Genomic DNA, 15,713 nt, shown 5'->3' on the forward strand with positions numbered 1-15,713 from the left:
GTGATTCTTTTGTGGCTGCCTAGATGACTATTATTGTGGCAAACAGTATGATGGAGCCAGACTGATAAATTTATGAATGTATTTCTATTTTCTGCTTCCACTGGTAATGATGGTGTAGACAGATGAGGATGCCTGTTTTGGCTCACTGTGTCTGTTTCTGTTTGGACATGAAAACCACAGCCTTAGGTTAAATACACTCTCTTATGGCAACAAAGTGAACAAATTGGCATGTTCATTGAAGTTGAAATTATTTTTATATTCTAACAATGAAAAGTGTCATAATCCAGTGATGTATCAATAGGTAGGGACTGGAGAAGAAATGAACTTAACAAAGAGTTTGCTCAAAAATTTGTTTTTGTATATGATTAAAAGTCAAAACCATTCTTAATTAATTTCAGCTTGTGGAAAAAAACCAAACAAACAAAAAACAAGGGCAATAATTAGTCCCAACATATAATCTCACCTACAATACTTATGCTTCAGAAATAATTTAAATACTTCCAACTGTAGAGGTTTTTATGAGCCACAGGATCAAATAAAACCATTGTATGATAATTGCAGAACGTCCCTTGATTAAGAACCGGAAAACTGAATGAACAGTTGAAACAGAATTCTAGTAACAGTGAATTCTGTGGAATGGATTAGCCACCAAAGAAATAGTTATAGATCTACCTGAGGAGCTGCAGTTTAATTTGTGACTCCAGATTTTCATTCCCATCTTCGTTGCCATCCATAATCATAGAAGTGCAAAAAGCAACCATTGCTAGTTGTGTTTTCCCTGCAGTTCCCATTTTTCTAAAATGATGCTATTAAATCGTATATAAGATTCCACATATTTCTGATTTCTTATGAGAATTATGCTTCCATATAGGAATTAATCTCTAAAACACTGTATGCATGACCTTGAATAAAAGTAATTTCTTTAATAAAATGTATGTTTACATATCTATATTCTCCTAAGTTTCTGTAAGTAGGCTGTCCAGTAGAGAACTATGTCATCCATGCATTAGCCCCCCCACCCCCATTTAATTTATGGTAGTTAGGAGGCAGGCATCAGCAGTCAGCACCCTCATCAAATGATACAAGATTTCCTTGGCAGTCCTGGAGTTGTGTATGTATAATACTGTAACTGGGAACTAGCAGGCTGCCAAGCGTTGACAGAATTTAAAATAGACAAATAAAGCTAAAGTTGGTGGCTTTAGTCTAGTTATCAAGTTCCCATGAATTCTCAAACTCATTTTTAACCTACTTAGACCACAAGGCACCAATGTGGAGAAATTAAATTCCATTTGTATTTCCATTTTATCTGTCTTCTTTTTTTATCAAATAAATGAATTCTTAAAGTTAGTTCCTGAGCATGTGCAAATCTAAGAGAAAAGAGTATTCATGCTTGTATCTCACAGACCATAGACTAGCGGTAGACTACAATTTGAGGGCCACACTTAGTTGAAATTTTTTAACTTTTTTTTTCCATTGAGCTTTTCATACTTGCATTTTTCTACATTATTTCATAATTAAAAAACCCCTACATTCAGCAAAATCTTGTAGACAAAGCTTTGTTGGTCACACCATCTATATGGCAAAAGAATATGCTGAAATATGTTACAGTGTTTACTAAAGTGTCTTGTGCTGACAAGGTAGTTCAGTTTGCCATCATAACTATACTTTTACGAGAAGGCTTTATCAGCACAGCTGTACCTACAAGTCACTAAAAAGTTCTCCAAGCCTGAGACTGTTTGTGGCTATAGTGGTTTGCCTTTTATTCCATGTCACGACATGCTAGGTTTTATTTTCATGTTTGAAAATGAAAACATTTTGTTTTGAACTATCTCTGCAAAACCTGTTATAAAGTGAGGTGTAAACAATCCCAAATGTTACTGAAGAAGTTCTTAGTAGGCATTTTTCTCATGATATTTGCACAGTGAAAACTGTCAGCTTATTCCTACTAATGGTAACTCTATGACAGAAGGTCTTAAATTTTTCTATGTTATGACTCCATTTCAGTTTATATGATACCAATTTAATGTAAGTCTAAACTGATTCCTTATTCCTGAAATTCTGTGTTCCTCACTTACCTACTCTCAATGACCTGAATTGTTCTTTAATGTTGCTTGAGATGATGAACTACATGATTCTGCCTCCAGTTAAACAGGGGAAGGAGAAAACTGTCTGTATAATTACTGCTAACCAGACAGGTGATTATGTCTAAAGAATAGAAGCGGTGTTCTTATTTGTACTTTGTAAAACGTACAATAAAGCAGTCCTGAAATACAGGATCTGAACTTCTCAACCTCATAGATTTACCGCTCCCTTTTTATACTTTAAAGGCCCAGCTCTTTGAAGCCTCAGCAGTCAGCACAGATTTCTGCCTTCTGCAGTATGAAAAAGTGGGATCTGCAGGATCACTCCCACTTCACTGCAGTTCAGCCATGACTATTTGCTCTTCCTTTTAAATAGCACATGCTAAAAAGGTCCCACTAAGGTCTGTGAAGAGGTTCACAGTATCTGTCTAAACCAAATGGCCCTATGGTATTTGGGGATGACCCGTAAGCGGCGCTGCCGGCTTGCGGTGTTGCCCATGTGCCCCCTGTGCTGCCTGGGTTCCCAGCCTCAGCTGTGGCTGGGACTTGCAGAGCTGATCTGATTCTTAACTTCAGGAGAAAAATTAGTGATCTGGCTCACAGGTCAAAATTCAGTGACCACTATTTTAGTATTTGCAGGGACAAAAGATGCATAGCTATAGAGAGCTGGTGTTCAGGAGGCAGTCTTTTCTATGTAAACACAAAATGTACATGGCACAGTTTTGATTTCTTTAGATTCATTAAATGTTGCAACAGATTTTCAATGTGTTAAATTGCCTGTGCAATAATGAGATTTTTGGCAGCAGGTGCTAATGCGAAATAAAGCTTTCAAAATGACTCCTAGTACAGCCGAGTGAAATTTTGTTTAATAAAACCCAACTCTAATTAATCTTAGTTATATATTTACTGAAATAAATTAATTTACTCCTCAGAAATGTTTGATCTTGTGCAAAAAATTATGATGCTAGGTAAACTTCTTCTCAGTTTCCTATCTTTCCTTGCTTCAGTTTGTTAATAATTTCTCTCTGGAAACAAATATTTTCATTTAGTGGAAGAACTTCTCTAAGGAAAAATTAAAACAAAAGACACCACAATATGATACCAGAGATAGCAGTATACTTAAAAATGCTAACTTCCTTTCTGAAAGCTGCAAAACGTAACAAAGTGGAACAAATTATTGTATTAAAAACTTCATAAAACAAAGAACTGCTGCTTAGGAATGGCCGTAATTTACTCCTCAGATTTAACAACATGTTTTCAAAGGCAGTTGTACTTCTAATAATAGGATAGAAGTCAGCAATAAAGTTGAAAGGGCAGTTATTTGAAGACATAAGTACTTAAAAAGTCAAAAACTTCCTTTCAGATTGTCCAGATAATGTCCAAACCAGCTCGGGAAGTATTTTCCTTGTTTTTCTGAGGTATCCTGAAATTTTTCACCTGAATCAAGGAAATCAATTGCTGTATTGTTTTGTGGAAATCACATCATGGACCTGATGCTCTGCATTACTGGAGTGAGTTCTGCAAAGGACTATGCCGCCTGTTGTTCAGTGCATTCGGGTTAGTCTTGAGACCCATGTGCGGGAAATGATTCAACTTAGAGAGCTTGACTTTGAGGGCAAAATGAGGGCATGGGCATAAAGTTGTGGTGATGTGAATTCATGCAATCTAAGTTATGTCAGGAAATTATGAAGAAGAATTTGTTTTCATAGGTTTCATTTAAATCTAATTTCAGAATAAAACATTTCAACAATTTTAAATGAAAATCTGATGGTGTTCCCATTCCACAGTTTTAGAAATGTCAACTTTTATTTGAGGGTCAGGGCAAAACCGAACATGCATTTGTTGGGATTTCCCCAGAACTGAATTTCTCAGCTTCTTATCAGCTCTTTGTCAACGTAATATGTACTATGAATGTGTCTAAACACTGCCATGACTGTGTCCAAATACCAAATAACAAAAACATTTGCATCAAGTCTATTTTACAGTGGGTGACAGATAATCTGATCGTCTGTAATCTTTTCAAGGCAGAGTTTTAGACTTCCTTCAGATAAGAGCACTCTCCTGTCACCTACCCTTCAATACTCAGCCTCCTCTTGAGAGACAATGTCTTACAGAATGGGATTGTGATGAGGAATCCTGGCACAAGGCTGTCAGACGTGTAGGTGATTAAACATACTTTCAAGTAGCTAATCACTAATAATCCATTACTTCTGTCAATCTGAATTTTTTACCCAATGCTTATTTGCAGTCATCAGGTTTATGGAAAATAACTCACTCAAGATAAAAAAGAGGGTAGTAGCATCCGCTTTCTTAGTTTACTAAAGGTAATTCATATTTATGAGCTATGAAATCTAGGGACTTGTAGTTTTTGTGAGTGCTGATATTCCTGTACTTGCCAATCAAAGAGGATTTATAATTATTTCTGTAGGAGAATTTAAAAAATCTCAAACATAACTGGCAATGCAAAAAAGCAGAGTTGCAGGATTGCTGATATCAAACACTAAAAGAATCACAAGTTACCCTAAAACTCAGGAACTTATTTATCTAATGGGAATTCTATGTACTGACTTTGGGAGATTTCTTTGTTTGTAAGCTTGTTTGCTGGCAGATATATATTGTTGCTCAGAGGTCTAGAATCCAGCATGCTATTGAAAAACCTTGAGAAGCATTTTGTACATGTGGAGAGGAAGGACTGTTTCTGTAGGTAAAAATTTAGGGGCTCTAAGGTCCCGGAGACCCATGGCACCAGGTGGATCATACAGAAATATTTATGTGCAATAAAGTAATGTATGCCCCTTCATGCGTGTTAGGCATACAAAATTATGTGTGTCTCTTTGTTAATACTATTACATTTTCTACCCCTCAATCTCATTATGCAGCAATGAAGGTAGCTGTGAGAATTACAACCCTTCATTTTAAAAATAATCACTTAACTTTGCCTTTAGGGAAAACAGAACAGCAGGATGTTTGCAAAGAAGCTATGAGAATTTGCATCAGTAAATCAGGAAAATGGTGTATATAAACGAAAGCTCTTACAAAGCATCTCAGCTATTGTGAATAACAGTCACAGGTCACTGAATATAATTTCCCCCCAGCTTAAAAAGCTGTTGGATAAGAGAGAAATCTTTCTTGCAAAACATGGAAATGCAAAACAAGGGCAAAGAAAAAGGGGCAGAGGACAGAGGTCAGATTTCCCCTTTAAAAATAGGGCTAAGGAAAGCTTAGATGAAAGATTAGTAAGGCAGGAGGGAATGCCATGGAAAAAATGTCATCAGGCATCTGACCCTCTGTGCCTTCACTGAAGTCTGCATCTGTGGAGGAGTGGCAGCCACGTCCTCCATTGGTATTACAGCTCCTCTTTGGGTCTAAAATAAGGTTTTTGGCCTAGATACTATGGTCTTATAAAACCAGAAGATACCAAACGTGCTACAGTGTGTGTATGTATATCTCTATCTATGTGAATATCACAGCACAACGCTCAGAAGCTATTACTCCATCTACATGGCATTTCTCATGTGACTGTTCCTAGATATCTCTAGTCACAGATATTCTCCACATCATCAGGTGTAAGTTTTTTCTGTAATTTTTTTTTTTTTTCTAGGAATGACACTTTAGTGCTACTGGAGACCAATTAAGCTGTTGAAAAAGGACAGGAATGTAATGCTTTGTACTTCCTGGTGTGCAAATGGTTTGAAATGTTTCATTTCAGGTCAGAAAATGGTGAAAGGCCCTACTACACTAGCTAACTCAGCTCAGACTGGTAAGAAGTAGTTTTTCTTCCTTCTAGAACAGTTGGAACTGGTGCTAGGGGCCATAATTTGTGCTTTTGTCTTGCACAGAAAAGATCTCATAGCAGAAAGTTATGAAAATGAGTACAAAAATACCCAAAGGTTGGAATTCAACAACTCTTCAACAGCTATGTCTTACTGCTCTTTCTAGTCCACTAGCACACTAGAGTAGGTAAGTATAAAGGGTTAAGACCTAACCCATCAACTACACCAGTAGGCTTTTCATCTGGGGGCTCTTTCAGCTTTAGCCGCATCTTTATTCAGATTAATTTCATCACAACTTCAGGGCTTTGAGAGAAGACAACATTTGGAATATGCTTTTGGACTGGTTTTGCACACCGGCTGAGCAAAGCATGGTTCCTGTGCAAGAAAAAAACAATCATTTGAGCTGGTTTGTGAGTTGCTTTGGCTCAGTCCCTACCTAACATCTCACAGCCACACAGTTCAATAACAAGAAGTGGAGCAAATGTCTCTGTAATTCATGTGTATTCACACAGAACTAAGATTTATTTGTATGAAAAGGGAATCTTCATCTATGTCTGTGTATGACTGAGTCCTACTCTTGGAATTTATGACCAAAATTAGGAAGTTATTCTGAGCCCGCAAAGTCGCGATGAGTGTGTATTTTAAGACAGAACCCTCTCAGGAAGCATCATGGTACTCCTGAACAATGCTTTCAGACACTCACTAAACCCACCATTCGATCCTACGGAGAATTAAATTAGAACAGAGCTTTTTGTAATCATCACCTGATCAAAATAACTTGCTGGAGCCACCACATATAAGGACAACTGCCCTAAGAAGTAGATCACATGCTATTTTCAATTAGTAATAGGGCCAGAGGAGAGCAAATTATGTAAGAAATTTTTCTTGATCTCCAGGAAAGAGAGAGGTAATGACTCTCTTGAACATGTTCCATTGCTGCAAGATATAGCAGGACTCCCTTCTCGCTGCAGTGTCTGTACTCTTTTGGGAACATGGAGGTGGGACATAGCAGGGCTTTAAACTGTGGAATGAGTCACTCATCCACAATCCCACATCCTGGTACTGCAACTCTCTGCACTGCATGGAAGTCATGTGCACTGACCAACTTGCAAGTTACTGCATTCGTAAAGGTAATTGCCGGAACAAACAGCCTTACTCCAAGGAAGAGCATGAAGCAATTTTAGGATGGTGAATTTTTTTTAAATTTTGAAACTTTTCTAAGACACATTTGACTTTCTGTTCAACAGCCTTCCGACACTACTCCAGGAGGTCTAATGTCCTAAATTAACCTCCATCTAGCACTACCAGAGAGCAGCGCATGAAGCATCTCAGTATTATATCGAACACCATTGTGGCTAACTGCAGCAGAGGCCACATTGAACTGAAAATACATGTAAAGACACTTGGTCAGGGAGTAGAGGACTGTAAGTGTGATTGGTCTTCTTCAGTGAACTCAGCAGATTACAGAAGGGTGCACTCTCTGCTCAAGAGAGTCTGGGCCCAGTGTACTCCCTTGGTTATTGAGGGAGAGCATCCAAGTATCACATACAAACAATGCTGGAATGGAACTGTCTCCTTGTGTTCTTATATAACTGCCTAATGCAGAAAATCCTTAGACATTAATCGGACAAATTATAGAGAAGGACTCTGCAGCCTTATTGTTAAAGTACTCAGGAAAAGGGAGACGCATGAATGTGTCTACAGTGTGTGCTAGGAGTCCACGCTATGATTCTAATCAGTGGAAAGAGATTTTTATTCACCATAAAATAGCTGCTTATAGCTCAATTAATTTTCTTAAACACAGGTGATCAAATACATTCAGATGCTGTCGCATGGTCTTCTGGTTTCTAGCTGCTACTTCAAGGTGCTGCAGATATCCCATAGGTCCTAAGTCATATCTGCCAGCACAGAATGGGTCTTCTGCCTACCCTAGAGTGTGTTATATGGCAGTAGGCGCATATGTTTAGCAAACTGCTGGCTGGTCAGCTGAGCAGCAGTTGGGGCTCCACTGACTAAGGACCTGCTGTCATGATTCCAGTGGGAGTCGGAACACGTATTTCACTTGCACACACTTCCATTTGGGTATCTGGTTCCTAACCAAGAGATCTGTGGCAGTGTAAAGACAATTAGTATCTTTGTATGGTTGCAAATTTATCAAAATTTCCGATGAACTGGCATGGACATTAATGTCACATCAGTCCTCTCTTGCCTAACTCTTAAAACAACAACAGCTCTTCAAAGCAAAAGAATAAAATCTCTCGCTAGTCATAAAGTGCATTGAACTCCCCTAGTGAATGATGGAAAAAAAGACTTCAAATACTGGTTCCATAACAGCAGTGAAAGAGAAAAACCCTTTTTTGGAGTCTTCAGAAGTAACACTAGATTTGTGACTGAGCAGAGAGAGAGGGCTGGATGGGAAGAGAAGGGCTGTTTCTCAGCCACGCAGTTCCTCGGACTCAAGAGACAAAGCTGTTTGCAGTGGGACTGATAAAACTCTGATAACAACTAAGTTAATGATTCTATCAATTTGCTTTCTCCTTGATTTTACTGATTTTTTATGTTCAGTGCAAAGCTACATTAGTGTCTGGATGAGAACAATGTTTTTTCCGTCACCCTAGAGTGATTACTAAACTAGAACCTCTAACTTAGTGGAATCTCTGCATTTTCCTTGAGTAAGTGATGAGTCTAGTATTTGGCCCTATCCCAAGGGAAGTTTCCTCAGGTAGTTTATTTTCAAACTTGTTTGTTCTTCCAATTCAGGGAACCCTCTGGATGTCCACTCATGAAACATGAAATATGTTGTACAATATACTTTCAAAGGACCACTAATATCTGTGGCAGCTACCAAGGTTTTGATACCAGAGGTCTTCCCAGATCTATCTGCTAGTTTTGTTTGTTTGGTTGGTTTTGTGTTTTTTGTTTTTGTTTTTTCTATGGGACCACAGACCTCCCCATCTTTGGTAGATCCCTGAAACTAATATGAAGAAACTCATCCAGTTTGTCATGGAACAGAAAGGTACTGCAACATGGTTGCCTTTTTCTTTCTTTTTCTTTTTCTTTTTTCTTTTTCTTTTTCTTTTTCTTTTTCTTTTTCTTTTTCTTTTTCTTTTTCTTTTTCTTTTTCTTTTTCTTTTTCTTTTTCTTTTTCTTTTTCTTTTTTTTTCTTTTTCTTTTTGTCTTTCTTTTTCTTTTTCTTCTTTTTCTTTTTCTTTTTCTTTTTCTTTTTCTTTTTCTTTTTCTTTTTCTTTTTCTTTTTCTTTTTCTTTTTCTTTTTCTTTTTCTTTTTGTCTTTCTTTTTTTTTTTTTTTTTTCTTTTTCTTTTTCTTTTTCTTTTTCTTTTTCTTTTTCTTTTTCTTTTTTTTCTTTTTCTTTTTCTTTTTCTTTTTCTTTTTCTTTTTCTTTTTCTTTTTCTTTTTCTTTTTCTTTTTCTTTTTCTTTTTCTTTTTCTTTTTCTTTTTCTTTTCTTTTTCTTTCTTTTTCTTTTTCTTTCTTTTTCTTTTTTTCCCTTTTTCTCTTTCTTTTCTTTTCTTTTCTTTTCTTTTCTTTTCTTTTCTTTTCTTTTCTTTTCTTTTCTTTTCTTTTCTTTTCTTTTCTTTTCTTTTCTTTTCTTTTCTTTTCTTTTCTTTTCTTTTCTTTTCTTTCCTTTCCTTTCCTTTCCTTTCCTTTCCTTTCCTTTCCTTTCCTTTCCTTTCCTTTCCTTTCCTTTCCTTTCCTTTTTTCTCTCTTAAAGTGATATATTTAGGAGGTATGAGGGGAAAGAACTGGGCAGTCCTTTATTTATCTTCCCAACAGGTGCAGCACAGGGAGGCACAAAGGCAGCATTTGCTAATTTCAGTTTTGCCAAGTACAAAGCACCCTCTGCTCTGCTGAAAGACCGTCCCGTTTTCTTCCTAAACTCAGTGAGACTTTTATTTTAGTGCGATGATACAAAATACTTTTCCTATGCATAGATGCACTGCTTTTTGCACAGGGCGGAGGAGCATTTCAACCCAACTAAGAACAACAGTAAGCTAGATCAATCTTGCATTATTCACCTACACTAGTATTAAGAAAACCAACCAACCAAACAAAAAATGCATTGTGTAAGAAGGAAAAAAAAAAATGCAGTTCCTTCACCTTATACCATCTTAAAACAAAACATAAAGAACTCCAAAATTATTGAATTTTTCTTTGCCAGTGTAGATTTTTTTTTCAATCAAATTAATCTAATTGGAAAAGAAGTTTTAAATTTAGGAACAGTGGAGTTGAAAGGTCAAAGAATAAATCTCAGAAAGAACCGTAGGAGCAACACTTGGAAATTAGCTATGGGAAAGCAAAGACAGTCTAAGAACAACTCAGTTCCCAGGGCGCAACAAGATCTGTGCAGGAGGACACAGCTCTGCAGGGCTCAGGATGGGAGCAGAGCCCAACCTGATGGATCTAGTTACAGCAGTTAGGCATGAGTTTGTTTTCCCTTTATGAGGGCTTTAGATTTGTTAGCTAGAGGTGATGAAGAGAAACTTTCTAAAGAATTGAGAGGGATAGTAAGGTAAGGGACTAGGGCTTCCTTCTTCCCTCATTGAGCAAAACTCATTCATCTGTGACTTTACTGCAGTGCTTATAAGTGATGTATATGAGCCTGACTTTGAGCATGATTTGGCTCTCGGACTGAAGGAAGTTAGAAATAATGAGAATGTATTTTACAGTCATTCCTGCAGAGGGGCAACGATGATGGCAGAAGATGGGTGTCGGTATGCTGTTCTTTTGCCCCACTGAAGCATGTATCTATACAGCAAGGACAGCAGCAGCTGCACTACCCAGTTTGGTGCTGTAATCAAAAGATTATGCAGGTCCAGTCATCTGCACAGAAAGCACTAAGCAATGTTATATGGTGTTTGCATGCTGGGTTTTTGAATTTTCAGGAAAACTTTCCATCAGTACTGTTTATATTGATGCAAGCCAAATTCATAAACTGAAGCAGGAGTTCCATTTAACTTCTTATTCACCTCTGAAAAATTGTCTAGCCTTGAAAACATGATATTAAAAGAAATTCTACTTTAATTAACTTTTATCCAATCTTGATACTGAGATTGATTTCCCACTGGAATGCTACTCTACATGTCTACTTACATGATTTATATGACTAGCGGTGAAAAAATACATTCGACAGTGCCTATTATCCTAGTAGACCATACTAAGTCATTTATTTAAATATTACAAACATAATGCAGATATAATTATAGAAGAATCATGAAATGCAACAAAACCAGTCACGTTTAAAAGCCAATAGAAGTAAAGACTGTTTCAACTGGGCTTCTTCAGAAAGAACAGTGTTATCGTATCTCTAAGCAGACTCTACTGATACATCTGTTTACCTCCTCCCACAAATTGCTTGATTCAGAGATTATCCTCCTAACAGACAATATTTAGACATAGTTTTCTTCACAACTTTTACATCTATACCATTTATAGTTTGAAAAAAGTTTTACTAAAACACTGTCTAAAGTACAGACACTGATTTTTTAAAATTTTGATTCCTTGCCCATATGTGGAAGTTCCAGGCACTATTCAAGCACAGCTTGCAAACCTTAGAATATGAAGGTGGCAGACAGTTGATAAATGCTTTGGCTTAAAATTTGGAATAGTTGCTTAACTCATGGCCATGAATTATTTCCTAGATTGGAGAGAATAAATATGGCAAATTTACAGAGCTGGCTACTGGTGACTGACTTGCAGCTGTCCCTGTGGGATGATGCCCACAAATAGTTGGAAACCTTTGCTCTTGAGAGACTTGGCATCTTTACAAAAGCTTGTCCAAATGCTGTGGCCTGTGACAGTTTAAGAGGGCACCTAATTAATGAGCAGATCTTATTATGAATATTGGTTGAAGGAAAGTGGGGAGAGGAAAGGCTGCCTGAGCGATTACAATAAATTACAGGAAGTAATTATATGAGGGAGTGTTATTTTATCAGTCACCAGGAAAACTAAGGGCTGTTAAATTTAAATACACTGGTAGAGGTCTTTGGCATCACAGTCCTCATTCCAGTAGGCATCCACTGGAATCAGTTAGCCCATTGATGTAAACTTCTTCTTGAGAATATGAAATTTTGAACTAGCCAAGAAAAAAGTATCTTACAACAACATGACCATATCCTCCAAGGAGACCACAACTAATATAATATAGAGGAGTTGGACTTTTCAAGGGTACAATAAAGGCCTTAAATGATTAGTCATGGAAGTCTGTTTCTACAGTGATGAATTCCATTAGGCAGAAGTGCTCCAGCAACCTTCTCTAAGCTGAGTGGTGTGTTTAATTTGGTGATTCTATTTGTTAAGAGCATATTATGAGGCTACACTCTCAACAAGTCAGGACATTTCTCACTTTGGTAATCTAATAATCTTAAAATAGCTCAAAGAGCATTTGGCCTGAAAAAAAAAAAAAGCACAGAAACTTGCTACAGCACTGTCTCTGGAAAACCTAGCTATTTACTTCTGAAACTGCGTGACAATAAAATGCAAAGCTAAGATTTTCTAAACATTTAAGTGTTAGCCAGTTTCTGATTTCTCAGCTGCTCGCTCTTGTGTGTGCTCTTTTTAACTGGTAGGACCTATGAGAAGAAGGAGTATGAGATCATTCATGTAGATTGCTTCTTTTGGAAATGTCAGAAGAATACGGCCTAGATGCTCATGTGATGCAAAAGTCTCAAGCCTCTTTTTTTCTCTGCTTTCTATTACAGTCCACCAACGAGTTCTCCAAAGGTTTCTCAGAGAGTCCTTCCAGTGGTACCTTCCAGAACATAGCCAGTCCAAGGTTCACATTCATTTAACCTTAAATCCTTCTTCACACCTTGCAAATTACCCTGAGAATGGGCACATGAGGTTCTGAATTCTTACTGGTAGAGCTAGTATCAGCAGTAGCAGAGGTATTGCACTACTTATTGGTGCCAAATACTCCTGACACTAGTATAGCAAGTATTTGTACTTACTATACAAGTACTGCCACCAGCTCAGGTGAGTTCTTGATCAAAGAAAAATCTGTAAGAAGTAGCTAATCTCTTAAATACAGTAAGATAAACCTGTTATCACCCTCACCTACTGGCTGAAAATAAGCTTGTTCCAATGAGGAACAACCAATATACAACATGTATATATCACTTTTCTGGACCTCATTGCTACTTGTGAACTCTAGCTTAATCAGGACAGAACACTTCAATATTGTTTATATTCCTGAATATCGACTCACCAAAAATCACATTTCTCCACTGTCAATATAATGTTCAGAATTGCTAAATTATTTTGTTATACAACTGAGCTGCATTTGTAATAACTGCACTGTAAGAACATCTTTGAAACAACCTAGTCTTAAATAATAACCTGGAGAAACTTGAGTCTCCTAACAAATTTTCTTCAAAGCACATATCTTTTTAAAGTGCAGAAATATTTTAGTTTTCTTTTTCTTTTTTTTTCAGTTGGCAGCCACAAAGTGCATTCTGATTAAACTGTGTAATATCCAGTCAAATAACAGATCAAATAAAAAGGACACTTAATACATGTGTAAATCATTTGAATTACAAATAAGACACCCTAGAAGTGGCTTGGCTCTAGGTTTGATATAGAGGATTAGGCTCTCGTATTAATACATGCACTTGGTGTAGCTATTTTCAGAAGGATACTTCATCCATCATTGTCCTCTAGCACTAGGAGGGCCAGTAAGTAAAATGATCACATTGGTCTGTCAACACTACTTGCTTAAGACTCAGTCATGCAAAAAGATTAGCTTTTATATGCCCCCAACCCAATAAGGTGCTGAAACTGCCTCATTCTCCTGATGGTTGCTCTTCTCTTGCCTTCCACAAAACCATAAAATATTTCAAAAAGACTTTTAAAATAAACCAAATGCTATTGATAGGTTAGTGTTAAATCAAATGTACTTGTTCAAACACACGCGGACCTATCAGATGTTTCAGAATTAATGGAAAAATGTTTAATGCCTTCTATACTTTCCGTAAGCTTATATTTAAGATTAAACTCAGTTTTGCATTTGGGAATGCATTAGGGAACCTGTCTGTATACCTCTTGTTTGCCGACACTTGAATAGCATATGCAGTTTGCACATTTATGGCTTTGCAGAAGCTATGTAAATTGTCAGTGCTAAACAATACTAATCAAAATTTCTCATCAGAATGTCTAAATTTGAAAAAAAAAAAAAGGTGGTATAGAATTAATGCAAATATAACAAAATTATTTAGTTTAGATTTTCAAAGTATTAAAAAATAAAAACTAACTTTTAAAAAATTACGAATTAACAGACCCTGAACATTTTACGCTTGTTTGGGCAACCTCCTGTGGACAATTCTGTATCTTGATAGCAGACTACAGACTCAGTTTCTTTCCTATGAACTTAATAATACCACAAAAGTGGCAAGCATTACTGTCTTTGGCTATCCTTCTGAAATATAAAATATAATAGTAATTTCTGTAGTGCAGCAAAAATGTAGCATTCCAACTTGACCTGTACAGAAAATGTACTGCATTCTTCACTTATGCATTAGAGATATGGAATATACTTCCATCAGAATCTTAAAACTGTTTCATGAACATATCCTTTCTATTCAACAACTTTATGAAAAACATATCAACATGCTGACTCTTTAAACTAGAAGAAATGCTTATTCCCTGTTTTCCAGAGTCTAGATATCATAGTTATAGAGAAACCAGTAATTGCACTCCAAAAATCCTGCAGTCTTTAAAAAGTGAATATAGCATTTGCCCAGTCAAGTAGTTTATCAATACCTCTGCAAAGCCGTTGTTTATTGTCTAATATAGTTGGAAACCAAAACAGTTTTGTGCTATACCCCTACCTGAAAGTAATTTCTTAGTTTAAAAGGATCTGTGATCTATAATGACATAATGATGTTACACAGCTATCACTCTTAGATATTATTTGTTGCTGGAATATGCAAGATGGTCTAAAGGATGTTTTAGGTGTGTATGTGCTCACAAGTCCTGTAATTAAGAAATGTTCAGGTAATATTTGTTATGCTTACCATCTTTCTTGGTGGGTTCCGGCATTGTTACAAGAATTCTTTATTCCCAGTGAGTTTCAGCCTTTCAGATACAGTAAGTAGTAGCCCCAAGTCCAGCTGAGAGGGTATGCAGATCAGTATGACAAGCAGAGGGTAAGAAGAATTCCTCTGCTTTATATACTGCGACTGAAAGATCAATCAAAATAGCACCTCCTCTCTTTTCAATGCAAACACTTTGAAAATTGACAGTTATGGGAACCTCTCTCACATCTGTTGTCTGCAGCCTCTGCTCCCTTGGCTTTTGGAAGGAATCTCTGCTGCATTGCATGGGGCTGATGAGAACATCTATAACTTTCTAAATTCAGCCACACCGCTCGCTCTCTGCGTCTCTTCCCTGTAACATGCAGACACGCATACACACGCAGGGAGAGGTTGAAAAAGTGATTGCCATGCTATTAAGGAGCCCCTCCTGTGTGCAGATCTTATAGGAACTACTTGTATACACTTATCATTTTTTCCACAGTGTAAAAGGGACAACTAAGTATAGACAGTATGTCTGCAGTAAAACTTCATTTTCTTCCTTTAAGAGAAAGTGGTGTGCAAAGATCGAGTGAGAAGTAGAGTACTTTGCAATATTAATGAAGAAAAAAAGGTTTATTGTGTTCATGTTTGGAGCAGTGAAGTCCCTCCGTATCTCCCTTCTGTTTACATTTGCTACACTTTCTTGAGTCCTTTCCTTGCAGCCATCCTCATTTTGGCTTCGTTAGAGACTACACTGTTACTTTCAGCACTGCTGCCTCATTAACTGGATAGGTCGCCGCTGTGAGATGGGATATTCTCTTTTCCACTCATCC

General features: G+C 36.9%; 1 protein-coding gene across 10 annotated transcripts in view; it reads right to left on the reverse strand.

Moving 5' to 3' along the window:
• The window catches only part of MYBPC1 (myosin binding protein C1), a 75,991-nt gene extending 60,967 nt beyond the window's left edge, over positions 1-15,024 (reverse strand). For all 10 annotated transcript variants that reach the window (XM_071818142.1, XM_065840315.2, XM_071818128.1 and 7 more), the window contains exon 1: positions 14,881-15,024. In XM_071818142.1, the coding sequence (XP_071674243.1) occupies positions 14,881-14,905 (25 nt within the window). In that variant the 5' untranslated portion in view covers positions 14,906-15,024. The remainder of the gene's footprint in view (positions 1-14,880) is intronic.
• Between the last annotated feature and the right edge of the window lie 689 nt (positions 15,025-15,713).

The sequence above is a fragment of the Patagioenas fasciata genome, chromosome 1, assembly GCF_037038585.1.
Source record: "Patagioenas fasciata isolate bPatFas1 chromosome 1, bPatFas1.hap1, whole genome shotgun sequence".
NCBI lineage: Eukaryota > Metazoa > Chordata > Aves > Columbiformes > Columbidae > Patagioenas > Patagioenas fasciata.